This window comes from Salvia miltiorrhiza, chromosome 1 (assembly GCF_028751815.1).
Source record: "Salvia miltiorrhiza cultivar Shanhuang (shh) chromosome 1, IMPLAD_Smil_shh, whole genome shotgun sequence".
Classification (NCBI taxonomy): domain Eukaryota; kingdom Viridiplantae; phylum Streptophyta; class Magnoliopsida; order Lamiales; family Lamiaceae; genus Salvia; species Salvia miltiorrhiza.
The window spans coordinates 58,181,418-58,205,946 of record NC_080387.1 but is presented as its reverse complement, the minus strand read 5'-3'; the positions used below and the strand labels follow the sequence as shown (position 1 = coordinate 58,205,946).

Here is a 24,529-nt window from a genome sequence, read left to right as displayed (position 1 = left end):
TATTGTTTCGTCACTTTGTCAACCCAATATAATGTTGGCTAAGTGTTTCATCGACTTAGCTCTTTTTATCATTCTATTTGTTTAGATTCAGTCATGAATTCTTACTTCCACTTTGTAGGAAAGTCTGTTGTCCTTCTATATACATCAAAATATCATGACATACCTGTTGTTGTAAATCTTTCTGATTTTTATGATCTCAAAAGAGGAATTTAGGAACGCTTTGGTAATGATATCTTGGGAAGACTCAAGAAGAACGAAGACATAGATGTAAAAGCTGAGACAGGTTATTGTTTGATTTTTCCAGTTCTTCTTTTGGCATATTTTATCTCTCTCACGTTTCTCTCTCTTCCACTATTCTCTCTTCGTTTAGCCCACGATTTTCTCTTGATTTAACCTATAGACATGTGAATGTGTGTCTCTAAAAATGATAGGAATTTAGTTAGTGTATTAGTTGTAAGTGATGCTATGAGATATTTTAAATTCTTTAATCTACAACATAAATATGTGATTTCTTGAACATTTTTCTAAAGTTAAATTATCATAGATGATCATAGGGATACTATTAAAAGAGTGACTTATTATAAGTTTTATGTTGGACAAGAGAGACTGATATGTGATAAAGGTTTTATTCTAAGAAGATCCTCCAACACCAGTGGTAATGTAACATTGAAAAGGTTCTTATGTCATTGAATTTAATTTCTCTTTTCTATAATAGCTTTAAAAATAGTGGAGAAATGTATCCAGATTGGGTGTCGAAGAAGGATGGAGAGCATTAGAAATTCGATGGAACGAGGGAAGGGAGTAAATGGGTGTTCTCCATCGATGCATAGATCTTTGAGGTTGCACCGGATTTTCATCTGGTCAAGATGAAGAAGGCGAACATAGATACATTGGAGTATCATAAGGGAGTGAAGGAGGAGATAAGGTCATCGTTGAAGGATATTATTTGGACATGGCAAGGGGAGGAGCCGCCGCCTACACCACCACAACAACACGAAAAAATAGAGTTTCAGACATCTCAGATTTCAGAGTTTTTACCTTAGAAGCTTTAGGTTTATGATTGTGACTTAGATATTTATGTATTGTATTTTTCCTTAGGCAAGAGTTGATTCCCTTTGATTTTTTAGTCATTTGTATCTTCATGCTAATTTTTCGATATAATCTAACATTGCGATCTTCATACTCATGTTTATATTTTAAAATAATCTTGATGATATCCCTTTTGTAAGAATAAATAGATGTAACGTTTATTACATTGTCATGTAGATCATTTATGTTTCAACTTGAGAATGAATGTTTTTATACTTCCTTAATATTTATATAAAATTAATTATTTGCTGTGAAATCAACTTAAGAAACAGTAGGTGCATGGAAATGTATGGAATAATAGCAATTTTGGAAATGATTTTTTTTTATTTTAAATGTGACATGCATTTTTCCGTGTCTAACTAATGGAAAATGGAAAATTTGATGAAGTCAATTTGTATAATTTTGTAATTTTGATATGAATGTTATATAAAATGAAATATCTCAAAATCAATAAATTTTATGATTTTATATTAAATTTTTGTGATTTATAATTCCATTCTATTGAACAATTTGATTGATGTAAATTATATTTTTGTTATCCATTAATTTAACTCATAAATAATGATATTTTTATATAATACTGTAAAATATGAAAAAATTATATCATGGTCCACGCGATGATCCGTGCATCGCACGGGAGGACGTACTAGTATACATATAAGTGCTAGTTTAATTAATTATATTCATTTTTAAGATAGAAGGGTCAAAGCCACAATATTATTTTACATGCATGACTAATGATCACAATACATCGAGCCAAATCAAGTTTAGTCTGTTTCCAATGTGCGATATCTTTTATTTTATAATACTATTTCATAGTTTATTGTAGGGGTAATTACGCCAAAAGTCATGAACTTTGGCCCGATTTCAAGACTTTCCATGAACTTTAATATTTACCTTCAATTCCCCAAATTTAAACACTTGTTCAATTTTTCCATGCTTTTTATAAATCTCCAATATGACGTGGAATTACCAGACGAAGAATGAAACGACGTCGTTTAGATGGGATAAAACGACATCGTTTAGTCATATATTTCATCTCTCTCTCAATCGGAGCAAGCACAACAGCAACGGCGGTTCAGTCGAGCTCGCCGAAAGTCGACCACAGCAGCTACGCGCACTTCGCCTTCCTTCCTTGTCCAGTCGAGCTCGCTGGAAGTCTAGCACAACAGCTACACAGACTTCGCCGCCCTTCTCTGTTCAATCGAGCTCGCCAGAAGTCGAGCACAACAACAGCGACGATTTGCGCAGCCCAGAGCCAACGGCCCCTTCGCGCCCTTGTCTCTCACCGCAGGCGACATCTGCGTAGTCCTCGGACCGCCGCTGGAGGAGATCCCTGCTGCTTCACTTGAAAAACCTAGCTGAAAATCGAGGATGTGGAAAGGGATCTATCAGAACCTTGGACGGCACTGGAGAAGATCCTCGCAGCTAGGGTTTTAAAACCACGCCTTTCGTCACAGCCCTTTGCCGCCCTATCATTTGGATCAAAAAACTGCAACTGAAGACGAAGCGCAGCGCTGTTGTCGCCGCCTGCCACGAATCGGAGCATCTCCGATTTTCTGAATCGCAACTAAACAAAGTTCACCATCTCCGAAATTTATGAAATTGCTCCAGGGTTTCTTTTCAATCTCCGATGCGATGAAGGTGAAGTGGTTGACGGTGGCGACGATGAAAACGACGTTGATGGAGGTGAGGTTGACGGCGGTGGAGCACAGGTAGGTGGTGAAGTGGCGGTGGAGCAAAGGTCTGCAGTGATGGTGATGGAAACTTTTTATTTTTTTTGTTTTTTTTGTTTTTTATTTATTATTTTCCAAGTGTCAAATTTTAAGTCCAAGTAAGTGCCATGTCAGTCTAATATTACCACATAGATGCCATGTCAGTTTGTTGCTCACCGGAGATGAAAAGTATGGAAAAATTGAACAAGCGTTTAAATTCAGGAAATTGAAGGTAAAAATTGAAGTTCATGGAAAATCTTCAAATCGGGCCAAAGTTTATGGATTTTGGTGTAATTAACCCTTTATTTTAACTATGAAATTATTGTATGTGTACTTTTATAATTTTATAACTATCCATTACAAATGCGATCGAGTAATAAAAATATTTAAAATATAGATAATTACATATAAATATTAAAGTTTTAAAGAATTTAAATTTTACACACATCAATTTTAATTTTTTATATTAAAACCTTCAAATTTTTTTTTCTCATTTTACTATCTTGTCAGATTCTGGCATGATGACATGGCATAAATATGCTCGTGTGGCATAAATATGACAATCAAATAATAAGATAATGACAAGAGCTTTAATTAAATATATTTTATATAAATATTAAATTTAGAATGTAAAAGATATTTGTTTAACGATTAAAATTTAAAACAAAACTCTCTCACATCTCCCTTTTTTAATAAGTTAATTTCTCATTTTTTTTTTAAATTTCTTTCAACTTGTTATTAAGGAGAGTTAAATTAGTGTAGTAAAAGTGTGTAAAGGTGTGAGGTCATATTATTTATAGTGTAAAATCATTATTAAAAATAGAAACATGACAAGATCAATGAAATAACCTAAAAAAGAAAACATGATAAGATCAATGGAATAACCTAAAAAGAAAAACAAGACAAGATCAATGGGACGAATGAAGTATATAATTGCAAATTAATTAACCATATTCGTTTTTAAGATTAAAAAGAAATACATAATGAGTCGAGCCAAATTCTTTCTAGTTTGTTTTTAAAAAATAGTATTCCATATCCCCTCAAAAAAAAAATAGTATTCCATACTATATTTTGAAGCGAGATAGTGTTTTTGAGATTTGTTTTGAGAATTAATTAAATTCAAGATTTCTCACAAATAAAAGTCTTTCAGTGTTTAATTTATCATTTGAGTTACACCTTATTGACCATTTACGCAAACACACACAGACACCAAGACTCGCCCATGCAAACAAAAATATACACACACTCCACCTTAGATTTCACCAAAAACCAAGTGCAAACACATGACTTTTCAAAAAAAAAAAAAAAAGAAGTTGCAAACACATTCATATATGTGTTCCCCGGCCCACAATCATTATTGTGCAGGACCTCTCTTTCACTTTGGCTCATTATTCTTATCCACAGCCTTTTCCACATGACCTCTTTGGAACACTTGAACTTGGATTTCTCTATTTCTAACTTAATTTCTCTACAAATTCGACTTGTTCAATCTTTCTTCATGAGCTATTAAAGATCCGATAAGTAGATAACCGGTCAAGTTCAAGTCTTTAAACTCGATCTCTTACGACAAGATCACTTTTTTAATTAATTAGTCCCAAGATCTAAATTTTTTCCAACAAGATCATCATTAATCTTTTCTGTATCTTTACACTTGATTAGTATTAACCTACACATTTGAAGTAGGATCTTGAAGTTGATTTGCAGTCCTCATATGTAGAGATTCTAACTCTCATCTCAATGTTTAGAAAAAGTCATTTTCACTCTATCAACTTCTTTAATAAAAGCTTAAAATAATTTCTAACGATTCATTAAAATGGTTGATGCAGCTATTTTTTCGAATATCTTTTTATTTAAACTTTGATAAATAAAACCAAAGTATATTTAACTAAATTTTGTTTTTCTCCCATGCGGCTGCATCTCCAACATCAGCACATTGATTTCTTTTTCACATCCCAAATTCCATATTGTTCCAGGTCATGCAGCATGCATATTGTTCTTGAAGCTCTAACCTCGAAATACATGCCTAGCTAGCTACTCAATTACAGTGTGAGACGATCTGTGTATGAATGCAAAAAATGCCAACGAAGAGATGTGGGGGAAACTTGTATTTCATTAAAAAATTGGTCATGAAGTTGTTGTTCATTTTATTCATTCTTAAGGTATTTGAAGCTATAAAAATTTTAAAAATTCTCCTAATCCTACACTATTAATTATCACAACCGTACGTTATCACCACTACTACCACAATCACTATTATCATACATTCCTATGCATGATTTCGACATCGACGAATGCTGTTCATTTTAATAATATCGTCATTTCTTATTTAAAGAAACGATGCCGGAGATCGTAATCTGGTCATAATCACATAAATCTTGACTTAAATATTCTCATATTGTAGGACCGGGGTGATGGCGTGCAGTATTAAAACATCTGTCAGAAGAGCAATTTAGTAAAGTGAAAATGGGTCCTCGGATTTTTTAATTTTCATAGCTTAGCACACCGTTGTCGGTCAGATTTGCATGTTTAGATATTTTCTGTATTTTGACGCACGACATCTATCAAACTTTTGAAACTCAAATATCATACTAGTGCTATTTAATTTGGACAAAAAAAGTTTAAATATTTTTTAAAAATTAATTTAAAATTTTAAGTATTTAGTCAGTTTTATTATTTTATTCAAATTCTTTGTTTTTTTTGTAATTGTTAATTTTTATTTTTTATATTATAAAATTACAATGTGGAAAAAAATAATAAAATTAATTAATTTTTATTTATTTTATACCAAAAATTTAAAATAAAGTATTTTTTTTTTCAAAAATATCTAACTATTTTTTGTCCAAACATATTTAATTAAGGGATAATTGCATCTAAATACATTACCTTTCCCCATATTTATGGAATTGCACATCACCCTTAAAATCCGCCTCATAATACATAACTTTTTTTTTTTCTTCTGGAATTGCACATGGTCAGCCAACCACCAACTGAAAAAATGACGTGTATGCCGGAAACGCCACATATACACGCCGGGAAAAAAAATTAATTGATGTGGCAGCCATGCAGGAAATTATAATTTTTTTTTTGCTATTAAATTCGAATTTCCAGAATATAGAATTAAGGCATTAATTTCTCAAATCCCCAATTTTCCCCTTACAATTCTAAATAACATTATTGTAGTATTCTTTTTTTTTTTACAACAACATTATTGTATTCTTAAAATGATTGAATCTAACGTTATTGCATCGGCAGGACCAAAACCTACCATCAAACGCCAACTAGTGCCATCCAATACAGGTCATCTCAAATTTCCAATTATCTGTTGACATTTCAAACATACATTATTAGCAAATACTAATATAGATATAAATTGGGATTTGGAGGTAACGGTACAGTCTATACGAAGTATTATACTAGTATAAGCAGAATGTGGATAAGATATTGCCACTTAGGGAATTAGCATAACCTGTAGGCTGCAGAGCATATTAGCATTTATAAAACCCATTGATATATTTCATATGTTAGAGCACCAAAAATGCAGCTTCCTTTTTCAATTTCTGTGATTCTCTTGTCATTTTTTCTTTGGGCTAATCATGCTTCATCAGAAAAATATACTTACATTGTCCGCATGGACAAATCCTCCATGCCTAAGGCATTCTTGAGTCACCATTCTTGGTATTCTTCCCTTCTCAAATCAGCAAAATCAGTTGATCCGGCATCACTAGCCGCCGACAAATCCGTAGCGAAGCTTATCTACACCTACGACCATGCCTTCCACGGCTTCAGCGCTGTATTGTCGAGAGAAGAATTGCAGATTCTAAAGAAATCAGGCGGGTTCCTTTCCGCGTCCGTGGACAATGTTGTCACTCCCGACACCACACATTCTGTCAAGTTCCTTGGCCTCAACACTGCCGCCGGACTCTGGCCTGCTTCCCAGTACGGAAAAGATGTGATCATAGGCATCATCGACAGTGGCATCTGGCCGGAGAGTCCGAGCTTCAAGGATGACGGTATGACCGACATTCCTGCGGGGTGGAAAGGAATCTGCCAAGAAAGCCCAGATTTCAATTCATCCCTTTGCAACAAGAAGCTGATTGGAGCCAGATACTTCGACGCTGGAACTCGAGAAGCAGACCCGGGCAGAGAATTCACTTCGGCGAGGGACACCGATGGTCATGGTAGCCACTGCGCGTCCATTGCAGCCGGGAACTTCGTGGACGGCGTTTCCTTCTTCGGGTACGCCCCAGGAACTGCAAGGGGAGTTGCTCCGCGAGCTAGAATCGCAGCCTACAAGAGCGGAAGCTATGAATCTGACACCTTAGCAGCCATCGACCAGGCCGTCGCCGATGGAGTCCATATAATATCCATATCCTTAGCTTACGAATCATCTGATCTCTTCCAGAATCCTATTGCAGCAGCAACCTTCGGAGCTAGGGGGAAGGGCGTCGTGGTGTGTAAGTCCGCAGGAAATAGCGGCCCGAGCATCGCGACCATGTTTGGAGGCGGGACCCCTTGGGAGGTGGTGGTGGCGTCTGGGACTGTTGATAGGTGGTTTGCAGGGACTATCACTCTCGGAAATGGCGAAACCATCACTGGATTTACCATGTTTCCTGCAAGGGCCTCTGTATACAACGTGCCTCTCATCTATAATGAGACCGTGTCTCCCTGCAACTCAGCTGAATTATTGTCACAGTCGTTTCTGACCCGAATTGTTGTTTGCAATATAACAGACGAAACCGTAGGCTTTGATTCCTTAATGGGATATCTTTCCGATTCCAACGTCGCAGCAGCTATTATCATTTCGGAAGATAGCAGCATACTTAGATCAAATGAGTTTCGTTTTCCGGGAGCCGTAATCACCCCGAGAGAAGCCGTAAAATTGATCAATTACGCAACAACTAGTGCTACACCAAACGCAACTATAGAGTTCCAGCAAACAATAATTGGGGCAGTACCACGGGCAGCTCCCGCCTTATCGGCATCCTCATCTAGAGGCCCTTCGCAGGGCTACCAGGAGATCTTGAAGCCCGACATTATGGCGCCGGGAGTGCTAATTCTTGCCGCATACAGTCCTCTCTCGAATTCAAGACCACGAATTGGTAACAACATCTTCCTGTCCACCGATTACTCTCTCGAGTCGGGCACATCGATGGCCGCCCCTCACATCGCCGGAGTCGCCGCGCTTCTCAAAGCTGCACACCCGGAATGGAGCCCCGCGGCTATTCAATCCGCCATGATGACAACAGCAAACCATCTCGATAGCACCAAACAACCCATCAAAGACCAGGCCTTCGACCGAGTTGCTTCGCCACTTGGCATCGGGTCGGGGCAGGTAGACCCGAACCGTGCGCTTGATCCGGGCCTCATATACGACTCGTCACCGCAAGATTTGGCGAATCTTGTTTGCTCGATGAACTACACTCGCGAGCAGATTCGGGCCATCATACGATCGAGCTACAATTGCTCGAACCCGTCGTCGGACCTCAACTACCCCTCATTCATTGCCCTCTTCAACTTCGACCAAAGAGGACTGACACTCACCAAAACATTCAAGCGGACTGTCACCAATGTGGGAAACGGTGCAGCCACGTATAGAATGAAACTCGAAAAACCAGAGAATGCGACGGTGAGGGTATCGCCGACAACTCTGGTATTCAGGAAGAAATATGCGAAGCAGAGCTATTCCTTGAGCATTCGTTTTACGGGCGACATTGATTCCACGTACAGACAGGGCTCGCTGACCTGGATTGAAGACACCGGAAAGTATACAGTCAGAAGTCCGATTGTGATTTCGGGCGGAGTTGATAATTACGGCTAGTTTTTGTCTGCTTTCTTTTCTTTTTTCTGTGGCTGCTTTTGCTTGCTTATCACTGTATTTTAATTTTAATAATGGGTTTTCAAATCCTGCAATAAGTAATTCGGATGGCTTGCTGCGATTTATTTATTTAGTCTTGTTCTCTTTTTCAGTTTTTATTTCTCTTTATTTTGTTTTTTATGTACTTAACTTCTCTGATTTTAATTTTATATTTATTTTTGTGTTATTAAATTTTATTTTTATACACTATGGTTATTATTTATTTTTATCTAACCAAGTGACCCCATCCAAGAGAGGGATGTATGCTTAAAGATACACATTTGAATACCTAATAACGAATGAAAAGGAAAGAGAAGTATCGGTAAATACTAAATAAAGAGTGCATTTGAATTATAAGATGGCGTGGCCCGAGTGCATTTGAAGTATCGGTAAATACTAAAACACGTTATTGAGATTATCTCTAGTGGTCGTTCTTGTTTGTTTACTAGTATACGCCTATTCGTGCGATGCACGAATCGACATCGAAATTAAACGATAAATTTTAATAAATAAATTTAAACAATAAAAAAAATTAAATATAAACAAATACAAAATATATTTTAATAAAATATAATAATTCACACCAATTACTCAATAAAATCCTGAATTTAAAACTGTAAATATTCAATTTATACAAAGTGTAATGATAATTAAAGTTATTAAATAAATTTAAAAATTATTCGATATTGAAAATTTGCACTATGCATATATTATTCATCATAATAAATATTTTTATACAAACGTAAATAAAAAGTTATAAATTTTTAATAAAGAGAATGAAAATAAAATATTTTAATATTTTCATAACTTATTCATTTTTGATGATTTTTATACTATATTAAATGTAAGATACATATTGTTTATTTTTTCACGATCAAATTTGATGACGTTTAGAAAATAATTACAAAATATAAATAAGTAAATAAAAATAATGAAAATTTTGGTAGAAGAAGAGAGAGAAAAAAGAGAGGGAAAAAACTCCTCTTTTATATATTATATAGATTGGTACTCCCTCCGTCCACGAAATGAGTACCCATATTTCTTTTTTCGTCCGTCCACGAAATGAGTACTCATTTCCCTTTTTGGCAAGTGTACCACACACATCTTTTTAATTAATACACTCAAAAAGTAGGACCCTTAAACTATTCACACTACACTCCATATATATTTCTTAAAATTCGTGCCGTCCACAAATGAGTAATGAGTATTTTTTTTATGTTATGGAGAAGTTAATAGAGCGACACATCACTTAGCGCAATTTGCGCATACATTATTCGCGGTCGTTTGTTTGGACCATTGATTTTTTTAGTTGACTTAAAAAAAGTGGTATTGAAAGACCTATCTTATTAATATTGTTATTTGGTTTCGTCTTTTTAAAAAAAACACCATTTATTAAACAAATTTTGATGGTTCCACACAATACAAAAGTTTCCACCAGCATATCTATATGCATGATATGCGGGACCGCTACATTATGTCCAACGTCGTATGAGGCAAAAAAAAATACGCTCTCTCCGTTCTATGTATATATAGAGAGAATAGTAAAAAATAACTGAAGATAGAGATAGAGAGAATAGATAATGTAGTTTATTTTCTTTTTTGAATTGTGACATTATAAATGAGACAGTTGAAAAAAAGAAGAGGACGTTATTAATAGGATAGATGGAGTAGTATATCCATATATGGACAGAGGTAGCTCGATTTTTGTATAAAGGGTGTTATATAATGGGTTTTATGACAGTTTGATCGTGTACACCATCGAGTATGGCGGCGACGACCCGCCGGAGGCAATTTTGATGTAAAGAGAGAATGTGTATAGAAGAAAATGTAAAATGCTAAATAAAAATACAAAAAAGTCAAAGAGTGCTATAGTCTTTTAAGCCTATATAAAATGACTATATAACTTATCTATTACTCCCTCCGTCCCGCTATTCATGGCACGTATTCCATTTCGGGTTGTCCCATTAATAATGGCACGTTTCTATTTTAGGAAATAATAAGGGATAGATAATCTTAATTAAAGCACTAATTAAATACCTAATAAAACCTACTTTAATTAAAAACTAACACTCTCACTTTAACTCTCTCTCTCTCTCTCTCTCTCACACATGTTGCACCATCGCCGCCTCTCCTCATCCACGGCGACGGCGCGACGACTCCACATCCACCCACTGCCTCCGCATCCAACCACTCTCCTCCGCGACTTCTCTCTTTCTCCTCTGCGTGTCACCTCCACTTCCGCTGGATCTCTCTGTCACAGTCGTCTCGCCTCTCTCTCGCTCCAGCCGCCTCCACCATCACCTCCTCCACTGTAGCGCCACCTCTTGTACTGTGCCGACCCCCATCCACCCCCCTCTGCCTCCGCCCTCCCGCCTCCACCCTCGCGTTGCCTAAGCGCCTCCGCCCGAGTGCCTTCACTGGTGGCTTCTCTGTGTCGACCAGATCCGAGAGAGAGAATAGAGGCTTGAGTTGGGGATCTGAAATCGGCCGTGGTGGCGGCCTTATGGCCGTGCAGTCGCCGGAAATCTAAGAGGAATTCAACCACAATTTGAAGCCTAGGGTTTTAATTGCGTATGACTATTTCTTGAGTTTCTTGAATTTTAGGCGGCTGAATTTCTTTTTTGTTGTTGATGACGATTTCTTAGTTTTTTTTTAAAATTTCAGGCAGCTGAATTTCTTTGTTCGTTGAAGATGAGGATTTCTTGGGTTTTTTAAAACACTATTGGATTTGAATGATGGTGTATTGAGGGGAGCCGGCGCCGGCGGCGCCGGCGTTGGACTGGCCGGTGTTGAGTCAGCCTTAGGGTGTGTTACTTTATTAAGATTAATTAAATCAATTAACACATGTGGGCCATACAACCTTTCTACTAATATAGCTCTCCTAAATACCCGTGCCGAAAAGAAACGAGCCATAAATAGCTGGACGGAGGGAGTATAAACTAGGGCTATAAAACTTATGTTTTTAATAAAAAGGGCTATATGTGATAATTCTCACTTATATAAATCTACTATAGCTTTTGAAAAAAAATCTACTATAACTTGGAAATGAAGATTTTAATTGAGTAGAACATAGGATTTAGAAAAAAAATAAATAAGGCTAGGAAAAAAATCTTCTAAAATAAGTAGGGAAAATCATTTTAATATCAAAGTTCATTTTATTCCCCCAAATAGAGTTCTTTCAATCTTACCTAATACTGAATTTAGTTTATTCTTTGTCATGATTTATTTGGGATGAGATTCCGTGTTCCACAATCTTATGTGTACCACTGTGTCCCATGCTTATATATATTTATTATTTTAAAAATATTTTTTATAAAAATAAAATTTATTACTCCCTCCGTCCATGAAATGGCTTCCTCTTTGGGGACGGCACATGTTTTAATAAAAAGTTGTAAAGTGTATTGATAGTGAAGAAAAAGTGATATAATTATTATTGAAAGTTGTGAAAAGTGTTATAATTAGTATTGGGAGTGGTGAAAAGTGAAAAGTAAGAATAAATAAAGTATTATTAGTGGTGGGGTAGGTTTCCAAAAATGGAAAGAAAGAAAGAGGAAGTTATTTGGGGGACGTCCCAAAATGGAAAAGGAGGAAGTTATTTTAGGGACGGAGGGAGTATAATACTATGAATTTATATTATTTTTATTTCAAAAAATTAATTTTTTTAAAAAGTATATACCATGACTTTGAATTTATCAACCTATTATTAGCTAATTAATAAAAGTGAAATTAAATGATAAAAAATAATTATATAGCCTAGATTGATGGAATAAACCCTAGTTAATAATCACAAAATTAAACTAAAGCATACAAAGTTGAAATTGAAGAAAAAATATATAAGAAATTAAATAAAATTGAAAGTGAGACATAAAATGTGGTACACTGAATCTCATTCCGATTTATACTACCTCTATTTATTGGGATGAGATCCAGTGTCCCACAATCTTATGTGTGCCACTGTGTCCCATGCTTATATATATTATTTTAAAAATATTTTTTATAAAAATAAAATTTATTATAATACTATGAATTATATTTAATTTTTATTTCAAAAAATTAATTTTTTTAAAAAGCATATACCATGACTTTGAATTTATCAACCTATTATCAGCTAATAAAAGTGAAATTAAATGATAAAAAATAATTATATACCCTAGATTGATAGAATAAACCCTAGTTAATAATCACAAAATTAAACTAAAGCATAAAAAGTTGAAATTGAATATATATATATATATATATATATATATATATATAAGAAATTAAACAAAATTGAAAGTGAGACACAAAGCGGGACATAAAGTGTGGTACACTGAATCTTATTCCCTATTTATTTACATCTAGAATAAGTGTATCACTTTTTTCTTTTCTTTTTTAAATTTTTTTTTTTTATGAACACCCTCTATCTTTATAATTCAATTTTAAAAATCCTATTTATTTTATCAATAGAACAAGAAGAGGTGTCAGACCATCCTATTCCCCACAATAAGTTGATTCTTGTGGCAGAATAAAAGAACCAAAAATTGAGTATGAAAGAAGAACAACAAAAGACTTACGGATCTCTAGCCAAATCCAGTGAAGCGAACGAAATCCCCATTTTTTGGTGGAGATAGAAAATTTCCGAAAGAGAATGGAGAGTATTTGATCTGCTGAAGGAAAATAGAAGAAGTTTTGCGGCTTGCGAGTCAATATTCAGCGAGAAGAGATAAATTCAAAACGGTGTAATTTTGGGGGTGGGACAGGGAGAGGGACATGAAATTGGGGACAGAGGATCCGAGCTGAATTGGAGACAGAGGATTCGAACTATCCTCATCCACACTCAATTATTATAATTTAACCTTAACCACTCAATATGCTCATTTATTATGGACGGACGAAGGCAGTGATCTGGACGATTTTATACATCCCTTTTTAAGCTCAAACTAATAATAAAATATCTACTAAATTATCTCAAACATAATTTCATGTTAAATAAAAAATTCATAGTTGAAATCAACGTAGGAACAAGAAAGGAAGCAAAGACATATATAACTGAACGAAATTAGACCAGAAAAAACAATAAGGACCATACTTGGAAGGAAACAACAAATATAAGATCATGACGGCAGATAGTAAACCTAAATGGATAATCGAGGTTGTCTCGACGGCGATGATGAACACACAAAATCACTTCTTCTTCGGCTCAATGGATGTTGATTTTACTTTATTTTATTGTCACCAATATAGAATAAATTTGGTTAAATTTTCACTTGGTTTTATTTGTGTGAAAAGTGTAAACATCAAAAGTGGCAGAGGCCACGTGACACTATACTTGTCATTTCTTAGACTACCCACAGTCGTGACACTCACCCAATCCAACCTTACTCCACTTTTTAATAAAATATTCATTTCTCTCTTATCCATCTACACAACCCACAACCTAACACAATTTTTACTCCCAATGATGACACCAACCTAACCTACATATTTTTTCTTTTCACTTTATTTTTAAATTATCTTAATATCTAAAATAAAATATAAATATAAATTAAATATTTATTTATTATATTTAATAAATAAAATAAATATTTTTTTAAACAAAATTGTAATTATATTATAATTAAACATTGTCATATATTATAATTGATATTTAACTCAATCACAAAGGAAGATTACAAGAATTAAACATACAACTGAAATTAAATATAGCAAAGTACAATACGCGAAATTTAAAAATACAATTAGAAAATGCAAATTACGAGAATTAAACACACCAAGCTACATTTTTTGCCCCTTTCTGATTTTTGTTTGGGCGTTGAACACCCATAAACAAATTACGAGAGACATTTTCTGGTGTGGAAATTCTTTGAGAGGTAGGAATTTGACTCAAATTTGGAGAAAATTGAGATTCATAAAATTGAGAATTTGGTTGATTTTCGAAATTTGGAAAAAAGGGAGTCGAATAAGATGAAAAATTTGCAGAATCTTGAGGGTTAGGATAATCTTGGGAGTTTTGGTGATTTTGAGAATTTTGATAATAATAATTGGGATGATTTGGATCCATAATAGAAACAAAACGGTGAGGAAAGAATTCAACCAAATATGAAAAGAAGAAAAAGAAAGTTTTTGTTTGGATGTGAAAATGTAGTGAAATTGGGCTCTATTTATAGAGCTAAAAATAATAAAAAAATTAATATAATTTTTATATAATTTTTATATATTTTTTATGCAGAAAAATAATTATTAAATTTTATCTATCATAAAATTTAATACACCAATACTAATTTGACAAGTGGCAACATCTAAATAAAAGAGGGAGGGCGACCCGGAAGGCGGCTGACAAGCTGGGTTATGCAAAAAGCATGACTTTTCATTTAATTATTTTTGCATTTGGGTTTGTCGTATACGGGTGACCCTCGCTGAGGGTCACCGTTGTGGATAGTCTTAACATTGTCTCAACACACGAAGCCCGTAGGGCTCATTATTGATTGTGGGTTGCAGAGAGGTAAAGTGGCATGGAGTTTGGTCCACCTTAATTTTAAATTACTTTATTTTCATGATTGGCTTCGCTTGATCTTCTTATCCTTGCTCACGTTGAAAAGTATCGATTTCAATAAAAAATTATTAAACCAATGATCATAGAATTTCTAAATAACAAAGGCAGATAATTATATTTTAAATGAAAGATATATTTAGCTATTTTGCCCCGTTCACGGACCACCAGTTGAAGTTTCTTGTCGGTGGTTTCTTGTACCATTATTTGCTGTAGACTGATAGAATTATACTTGTGTACTGATATAATGGATTTTGATGGACCCTTAGTTATTTCAATGCAGTATATATTATTTACTCAATTTTAACTTCTGATGTTGCACTGAAGCATATAAAGCTTTAAGATTTGGGACCCTAAGAAATATTCCCAACTCAATCACTGTTAGCCTTTATATAATTCATCTATTTCATATGTTACAGCAACAAAATCAAATGCAGCTTCCTTTTTCAATTTCTTTGATTCTCGTCGCATTTCTTGTTTGGGCTAATCATGCTTCATCGAAAAGATCCACTTACATTGTCCACATTGACAAGTCCTCCATGCCCAAAGCATTTTCCAGTCACCATTATTGGTATTCTTCCCTTCTCAAATATGCAGCTCTGGCATCGCTAAACGCTGATAAACCCGAGGCGAAGCTTATCCACATCTACGACCATGCATTCCATGGATTCAGCGCATTGATGTCGGGAGAGGAAGCGGAAGCCTTAAAGAATTCAGCAGGCTTCATTTCCGCTTACCCTGATCATATCGTGACGCCAGACACCACACACTCCACCAAATTCCTTGGTCTCACCCAATGGCGGAGCCATAATTTTTTTTGGGTGGGGGGTGAACTGTTACGGGGTTTGGGGGCGGTAGCCCCCGAGTTTTTTTTTGGGGGCATTCAATACATTTTAGACATTTTTTACTAAAATACAAATATAATAATAATAATAACAACATTTTCATAGATAATATAGTTCAAAACATTTACTAAATTTTTTTTGGGGGGCATTCAATACATTTTAGACATTTTTTACTAAAATACAAATATAATAATAATAATAATAACAACATTTTTATAGATAATATAGTTCAAAACATTTACTAATTTTTTTTTGGGGGCATTCAATACATTTTAGACATTTTTTACTAAAATACAAATATAATAATAATAATAATAACAACATTTTCATAGATAATATAGTTCAACATTTACTAAAAATTTTTTTGGGGGCACTCAATACATTTTAGACATTTTTTACTAAAATACAAATATAATACTAATAATAATAACAACATTTTCATAGATAATATAGTTCAAAACATTTACTAAATTTTTTTTTGGGGGCATTCAATACATTTTAGACATTTTTTACTAAAAGTCTAAAATACAAATATAATAATAATAATAATAATAACAACATTTTCATAGATAATATAGTTCAACATTTACTAAAAAAAATTTTGGGGGCACTCAATACATTTTAGACATTTTTTTACTAAAATACAAATATAATACTAATAATAATAACAACATTTTTAGACATATTATAATTTTTTTTTTCAAAATTGGGGGGGGCTCTAGCCCCCCTAGCCCCCGGCTACGCCCCTGGTCTCACCAGTGCTACAGGCCTTTGGCCGGCATCCAATTACGGCAAAGACGTCATAATCGGCGTTGTCGACACTGGCATCTTGCCGGAGAGCCAGAGCTTCAAGGACGACGGTATGACTGAGATCCCCGCTAGGTGGAAGGGGATTTGCGACGGCGGTGAAGACTTCAATTCATCACTTTGCAACAAGAATATCATCGGAGCCAAATACTTCAACCAAGGATTCCGAGCAGTAGATGATCGTCCGTTATAAGAGATTCCGCAAGAGATGATGATGGACATGGCAGCCATATGGCGTCCATTGCCGCCGGAAACATTGTGGAGGGAGTTTCCTTCTTTGGTTACGCCCCAGGAACCGCGAGGGGGGTGGCTCACGAGCTAGGCTGGCAGTGTACAAGGTGGTCTGGTTCGGAGCCGTTGCATCGGATATGATAGCGGGAATTGATCAGGCCGTGGCCGACGGAGTGGATGTAATGTCCATTTCTTTAAATAGTCGTTCGACTATTCTGTATGAGAATCCTATCGCCATAGCCAGTTTTGGTGCCAGGGAGAAGGGTGTCATTGTTTGTGTCTCCGCAGGGAATTTTGGGACCAGTGGGCTTAGGTCTCTAATTTCAGGATTCCCGTGGGCTGTGGTTGTAGCAGCAGGGACCGTTGATCGCTGGTTCGCGGGGACTTTAACTCTCGGCAATGGGAAAACCATGACAGGATGGACCACATTTCCGGCAAGAGCCACTGTAAAAAATGTGCAGCTCGTCTACAACCAGACCACATCCGATTGCGACAGGCCCGAATACCTAGAACGAGCCCCTTATAACACTATTTTCATTTGCAACACCACCGCCGGAGGTTCATCTCTTTTAGGCGTGTTGCTCTACCAAACTACAGCCCGAGATATCTTACGAGCCACTATCGTCATCACTGAAGATCCCGAGATATTCCGAACTTCTACATTCTTTCAGCCGGCAATAGTAATCCGGCAATCAGAAGGGCGCGATGTGATCAATTACGCATCAACTAGTGCTTCCCCAACAGCAACCATCACTTTCCAACAAACAATTTTAGGAACAGGTCCGAGAGCTGCACCAGCCCTATCAAATGAGTCATCCAGAGGTCCTGCACAAACTTACAAGGGTATCTTGAAGCCCGACTTAATGGCACCAAGAGTGTTAATCTTAGCAGCCTTCAATCCTGATAGCATGGCAGCTCAAAATTGCCACAAACATACAACTTTCCAGCGACTACAACCTTGTCTCAGGAACATCAACGGCATGCTCTCACATATCTGGAGTGGCGGCGCTTCTGAAAGCTGTGCACCCTGATTGGAGCCCCTCAGCCATCCAATCTGCGATGATGACAACTGCTAATCATCTCGATAACACCAACCAGCCCATCAAGGAACTGGATTACACAGTTGCCTCGCCACTAGGCATCGGATCCGGTCATGTTGATCCCAACCGGGCGCTTGATCCAGGCCTCGTTTATGATGCCTCCCCTCAAGACATGGTGAATCTAGTGTGCTCCATGAACTTCACTCGCAACCAAACTCAGACAATCATAAGGTCAAGCTACAATTGCTCCAATCCATCCTCTGACCTCAATTATCCATCTTTCGTGGCTCTTATTCACGCTGCAGACATTGGAAGGACGTTGACCCGCAGATTCCAAAGAAGAGTGACGAATGCAGGGAATGGTGCAGCCACTTATATAAGGTCAAGTTGGAAGTGACAGTCAACACCACAGCCAAAGTTGAGCCTCAAACTCTAGTGTTTCGCAAGAAATACGAGACCAAGAGCTATTCTCTTACAATTCGGTATAAGGCCGATTTACAGATTCGACATAGAGAAGGTGCAGTGATTTGGACTGACCAAACCGGCAAGTATAAAGTAAGAAGTCCAATAATGGTCTCTGCTGCAGCTGGCAATCAAGGGGAGTAGTTTGCATGATCATGTATCTAACTTGTGGAAGCCTTTAGGCACCACTGGCCGTTTGGCAATAATAATTATCAACCACTGGTATTTCATTATGAGATATGACCACACGATAGTAGTTTAGTTTCGTAGTTTCTGATTATATCTTCATATATATATATGAACCAAAATATGAGATTTCCTCATGAGATATGAGTAGTCAATCGTCTTATTCCACTAACATAATCTTTCATTCATAGCTAAGCTTAATTAGTTTATTCTTTATCAATTATCACGACGAGTCGATGAGACTGTCTTATAACCTTTTCGCCAAAAAGTTTACATATAATTGCCAATATAATCCTTTCAATGTGGCTAGCCACAAAATGGTTAAATAGAAAAAAAAAATTAATTTATTTTTAAATAAAAAAAATATTTAGTTATTTTACTCTATTATCTACATTGTAACTATTTTTGTATAATTATTATTTAAAAATAATTACAATATGAACAATATACTAGTAAAATAATTATTATATTTATTTAAAAAATAAATAAACTAAATAAAAATATTCCCTATTTAACTAGTTTGTGGGTACCCATGATCGATGTGGCAGTTTAGTATCACTCCATTTTTTTCGTTTTTAAGATTAAAATGAAATTCATATATTTTTTTAGAATTACGAGGTATCTAAATGGGAACACTACAACACACAAAAGTGAGAAAACTACCCGCACGCAAGTGAAATTGATCAAAGACCTCTAAAAAAATGTGCCTCAGCTTTGCCACTTGAATTAAACCTCATTGGCAAAATGAAATTCATATATAAGAGTAAAGCCATAATAATATTGTGCATATATGGTAAATGAGTACACAATAACTCGGGGCAAACCGGACTACCTGTTTTCATCGTTCAATATCTTTTTCTTTTTCTTCTCGAAATGGTGTTCCATATTGTTGTGTGAAATTGTTCTATGTATATTCGAAATTCCATGAACAACAATAATCAAGTATTTCTAGAATACCACTTGATAATCATTACATGGTTGAAAAAATGATAGAAATATTGTTTTGGAAGTGAGGATATGATGGGAATTAAATCCTCCATTTGATTTTCTCTTCTTTTTGTGCGTGGATTAAACTGTAAACATCAACGTAAGCAAACTTCATATAACTTTGGCAGAGGCCACAGACTATTAGGGACGGAAATAGATCGGATTTGGATCGGATCTTATAAGTATATATCAGATTTAGTTTCGTTTTATTTCCACATATTCAAATTCGCCCCAAATTCAATGGGTTTAAAAATTTATGATTCAGATCCATATTCGTCAGATCTGCGAATCCATGGATCTGAATCCGTGGATCTATTATTGTATTGATTTTTAATATTTATTTATGTTTTATATATTTATATTTAAATTTAATATTTATATCATTTAAAGTATTAGTAGTATGTATTGATTTTTAATATTTATAGTTATGTTTTATATTATTAGCAAAGCAAATATAAAATATATTAAAAAAAAAAACGGATCTACGGGTTGGATTTGGGGCGAATCTGAATTTAAAAGTTCAAGATCTAGATCTAAATTCGTTTTATAATATTTTGAGACCTAGATTCAATCAAGATCCAACAAATTCAAAATTTTAAGATTCAGACTCAAGAGAACGAATTCGAGTTCAATATTCATTGCCATCCCTACGGACCAGCATGTGATTGGAAATTATGAGAGGTAGATTTGGAAGGTGGCAAGTGGGTTCCCCGTCTTTACTTTCTGTTCATGCATTGGATAATGGATATGCAACATATGCCTTTCAAAATCCTAACACCTTTTCTCCATTTTTTATCCTTAATTAGTATGTTCATTCGTGCGATGCACGACCAATATCGAAATTGAATTATATTTTAAATAAATAAATATACATATTAAATATAATTTAAATATAAGTAAAAGTAAACATAAATCTAAAATAAATTGAAATTACCCACGCCATAATCTCAATAAAAAAAATATGAATTTGAAAATATTTTGAACTTTCAATTTTGTATTTTCAATTTTTGAAATATCAATTAATTAATTGTACTTGATAATGTGTATAAATATATAAATCATCAAATATCACAAGCAAATATAAATGAGTATCATATAATATTTAAAAATCTACAAAATCATTTATTTGCATATAATTTAATATATCTTTTGAATGCATATCTATATCATATATATGTGGCCATTATGTTTAAATAAGATTTTAAAATAAAGTTCCTATGAAACATCCAAAGATTTGATTTTGCAAAAAAAACATGATTTGTTTTCATAAATAAAATTGGTCTATTAAACTTAATTTTATTTGCTTTCATAAATATTATTAATTATTAATGGTGGGCCTAGTTCACTTTATACACCAACTCATTTAAATTAATCCTTAAATATTTTTCACCAATCACATTTTTCTTAATCTCTGTGCCCAAAGCAATGAGACAAAGAGAATAGCTTTATTAGAAATTTAATTTTGCTTTCCTTAAAATTAAAATTAATTATGTAAAAGATGAAACATAGAAAATAAACACGACGACAAAATTAGGTGATGTTTAATTAATTAAAATTTGATTTTATACTAAATATAAATGTTTTTTTATGAGCTCTATATATAACATTGTAATTTCCAAAAATTACCCAATAATTATTTCAAAAAATATATTAAAATGATAAACGTTATAAAATGAAATGAAATATAAATCTATGTTCATAAAAAAACAATTCATTAAAATCATCCTTTTTACGTACGATATGCACGTTATCTTTGCTAGTATATTAAAATTGGCGCACTGCAAACCAATTAATAATCTGGATAAGGTTGTCCCAAAAAAACAAAAGAAAGTAATAGTCTAGATAAGGTATTGCAACTAGGCAAGCTGAAATCCTTGATGAGGCGTAAGCTATTAGCATCTATATAACCTTGTATTAGTATATGTTTTAGAACAGCAAAAATGAAGCTTCCTATTTCAGTTTCTCTTATTCTCTTCACATTTCTTCTTTGGTCTGATCATGCTTCATCGAAAAGATCCACTTACATTGTCCACATGGACAAGTCCTGCATGCCCAAAGCATTTTCCAGTCACCATTATTGGTATGCTTCCCTTCTTAAATCTACCAAATCTGCATGGCTTGATGACGCTGATATACCCAAGTCGAAACTTATCTACACCTACAACCATGCCTTCCATGGATTCAGCGCATTGCTGTCCGGAGATGAAGTCGAAGCCTTGAAGAAATCAGCTGGCTTCATTTCCGCCTACAAAGATGATATTGTGACGCCAGACACCACACACTCCTCCAACTTCCTTGGTCTCACCGGTGCTGCAGGCCTTTGGCCGGCATCCAATTACGGCAAAGACGTCATAATCGGCGTTGTCGACTCCGGCATCTGGCCGGAGAGTCCGAGCTTCAGAGACGATGGAATGACTGAGATCCCCGCTAGCTGGAAGGGGATTTGCGATGGCGGTGAAGATTTCAATTCATCACTATGCAACAGGAAAATCATTGGAGCCAGATACTTCAATAAAGGATATGAAGCTGAGAATGCAGGTCGCACCAGGAATTCAGCAAGGGACGATGATGGACATGGCACCCATGTCGCGTCTATTGCTGCCGGAAACATTGTGGATGGAGTTTCCTTCTTCGGTTACGCCCCTGGAACTGCGAGGGGAGTGGCTCCACGAGCCAGGCTGGCGGTTTACAAGGTCCTCTGGGGCGGTGGCGTATCATCGGATTTGCTGGCGGGAATCGATCAGGCCGTAGCTGACAATGTCGATATAATCTCCGCTTCTATAAGCAGTCGTTCAATTAATCTGTATGAGAATCCTATCGCCATAGCCAGTTTTGGTGCGAGGGAGAAGGGAATCATGGTTTGTCTGTCGGCAGGGAATCGCGGGACGCGTGGTATTAGGTCTTTATTTTCAGGAATCCCATGGGCTGTGGTTGTGGCTTCAGGTACCATTGATCGGTGGTTCGCAGGGACTTTAACTCTCGGCAACGGAAAAACCATCACAGGATGGACCACTTTTCCAGCAAGTGCCACTCTCCGAAACTTGCAACTTGTTTACAACCAGACCTCATCTACTTGCAGCAGGGCCGAATTCCTGGCAGAGGCCCCTTCCAACAGTATTTTCATATGCAATTTAACACGTTATAGTAATTATGTCCTCTCCACCGTGTTCTCCTACCAAGCTGATTCTAATGTCCGAGCAACTATCGCCATCACTGAAGAGCCCGAGGATTATGACACTAGTTCATTTCCTGAGCCGGCAATTGCAATCCGCTCAGCACAAGGGCGAGATGTGATCAATTACGCATCAACTAGTGATTCTCCGACAGCAACCATCGATTTCCAGCAAACGATTTTAGGGACGGGGCCCAGAGCTGCACCAATCCTATCACTTACCTCATCCAGAGGTCCTGCACGAACTTATGAGCGTATCTTGAAACCTGACTTAATGGCACCAGGAGTGTTGATCCTAGCAGCCTACAATCCTCATAGCACGGCATCACAAATTGGCAGAAACATACAACTTTCCAGTCCATACACACTTCTCTCGGGGACATCCATGGCATGCCCTCACATCTCTGGAATCGCGGCCCTTCTCAAAGCTGCGCACCCTGATTGGAGCCCCGCAGCCATTCAATCTGCGATGATGACAACTGCCAATCCTCTCGATAGCAACAACCAGCCCATCAGGGAGCAGGATAATTTGGTTGCCTCACCACTAGGCATCGGGTCGGGTCAAGTTGATCCCAACCGGGCGCTTGATCCGGGCCTCGTTTATGATGCTTCTGTACAAGAATTGGTGAATTTGGTGTGCTCCATGAACTTCACTCGCAACCAAACTCAAACAATCATAAGGTCAAGCTACAGTTGCTCCAATCCATCCTCCGACCTCAATTATCCATCGTTCGTGGCTCTTATTCATGAGGCGGAGATTGGGAGGATGTTAACGCGTAGATTCCGGAGAAGCGTGACGAATGTAGGAAACGGTGCAGCCACCTATAAGGTTACGGTGGAAGTACCGGCGAACACCACAGCCATAGTTGAGCCTCAAACTTTAGTGTTTCGCAAGAAAAACGAGACCAAAAGGTATTCCCTTACAATTCGGTATAAAGCTGATATAGAGGTCCAACATAGAGAAGGTGCGGTTATTTGGACCGACGAAACCGGAAAGTATAGAGTGAGAAGCCCAATAATGGTCTCTGCTGCAATTGACAATTTCCAGTAGTTTGAAAGAGATGATCATCAACGAAACCTGGTTGTGTAAGCCTTTAGGCATTACTGGCTGTTTAGCTACAATTATGCTGTAAAATTTGCCCTTTCCAATAAAAAAATTGTACGCGCTGTGATTATTATGCAATTATCATGTACGTAAGAATATGAAATCTCTTAATCAATTGACAGCATTAAAATATACTTAAAAACATTTAGTTTTTCTTTTAATTTTCTGGCAATGTGTTTTGTATTGGGCAATGGATTTCCGGTCCTTACCTATATATCAAAATTTTGGAATTCAGTAACTCGATAAGCTCAGATATTATTAGCAAAATAATTTCTATTACTCGCGTCGGCAGAACAAACTTCCCACCCAATGATGACTAGTAGCATCCAAATAAAAGGTGCATGCTCAAATTTACAAATGTTTGTTGATATTCGAAACAGTTTATTAAGCAATATTATTAGCCTTTCTATGAGCTAGCAGGACAATAATCTCATGTATATATCTCTATAATAATACACTAATCACAGCACCTATTGCTTGAGTAATTAAACTGTATTCATTTAAACA

The 24,529-nt window shown here is 35.9% G+C and overlaps 2 protein-coding genes and 1 pseudogene across 2 annotated transcripts; all 3 read left to right on the top strand.

Moving 5' to 3' along the window:
• The first annotated feature begins 6,056 nt into the window (after positions 1-6,056).
• On the top strand, positions 6,057-8,748 carry LOC130998412 (subtilisin-like protease SBT3). Its single transcript, XM_057923829.1, has one exon. It carries the CDS (start codon positions 6,340-6,342, stop codon positions 8,620-8,622), a length of 2,283 nt encoding a protein of 760 aa, XP_057779812.1. The 5' UTR covers positions 6,057-6,339; the 3' UTR covers positions 8,623-8,748.
• A 6,869-nt stretch (positions 8,749-15,617) lies between these two features.
• LOC130998406 (subtilisin-like protease SBT3) lies at positions 15,618-18,783 on the top strand (annotated as a pseudogene).
• A 2,769-nt stretch (positions 18,784-21,552) lies between these two features.
• On the top strand, positions 21,553-24,100 carry LOC130998402 (subtilisin-like protease SBT3). Its single transcript, XM_057923822.1, has one exon. It carries the CDS (start codon positions 21,686-21,688, stop codon positions 23,966-23,968), a length of 2,283 nt encoding a protein of 760 aa, XP_057779805.1. The 5' UTR covers positions 21,553-21,685; the 3' UTR covers positions 23,969-24,100.
• Positions 24,101-24,529: the final 429 nt, after the last annotated feature.

Bases quoted from the DNA above. Each gene is read 5' to 3' on its own strand.
- LOC130998412 (XM_057923829.1), top strand. From the start codon at position 6,340: ATGCAGCTTCCTTTTTCAATTTCTGTGATTCTCTTGTCATTTTTTCTT.
- LOC130998402 (XM_057923822.1), top strand. From the start codon at position 21,686: ATGAAGCTTCCTATTTCAGTTTCTCTTATTCTCTTCACATTTCTTCTT.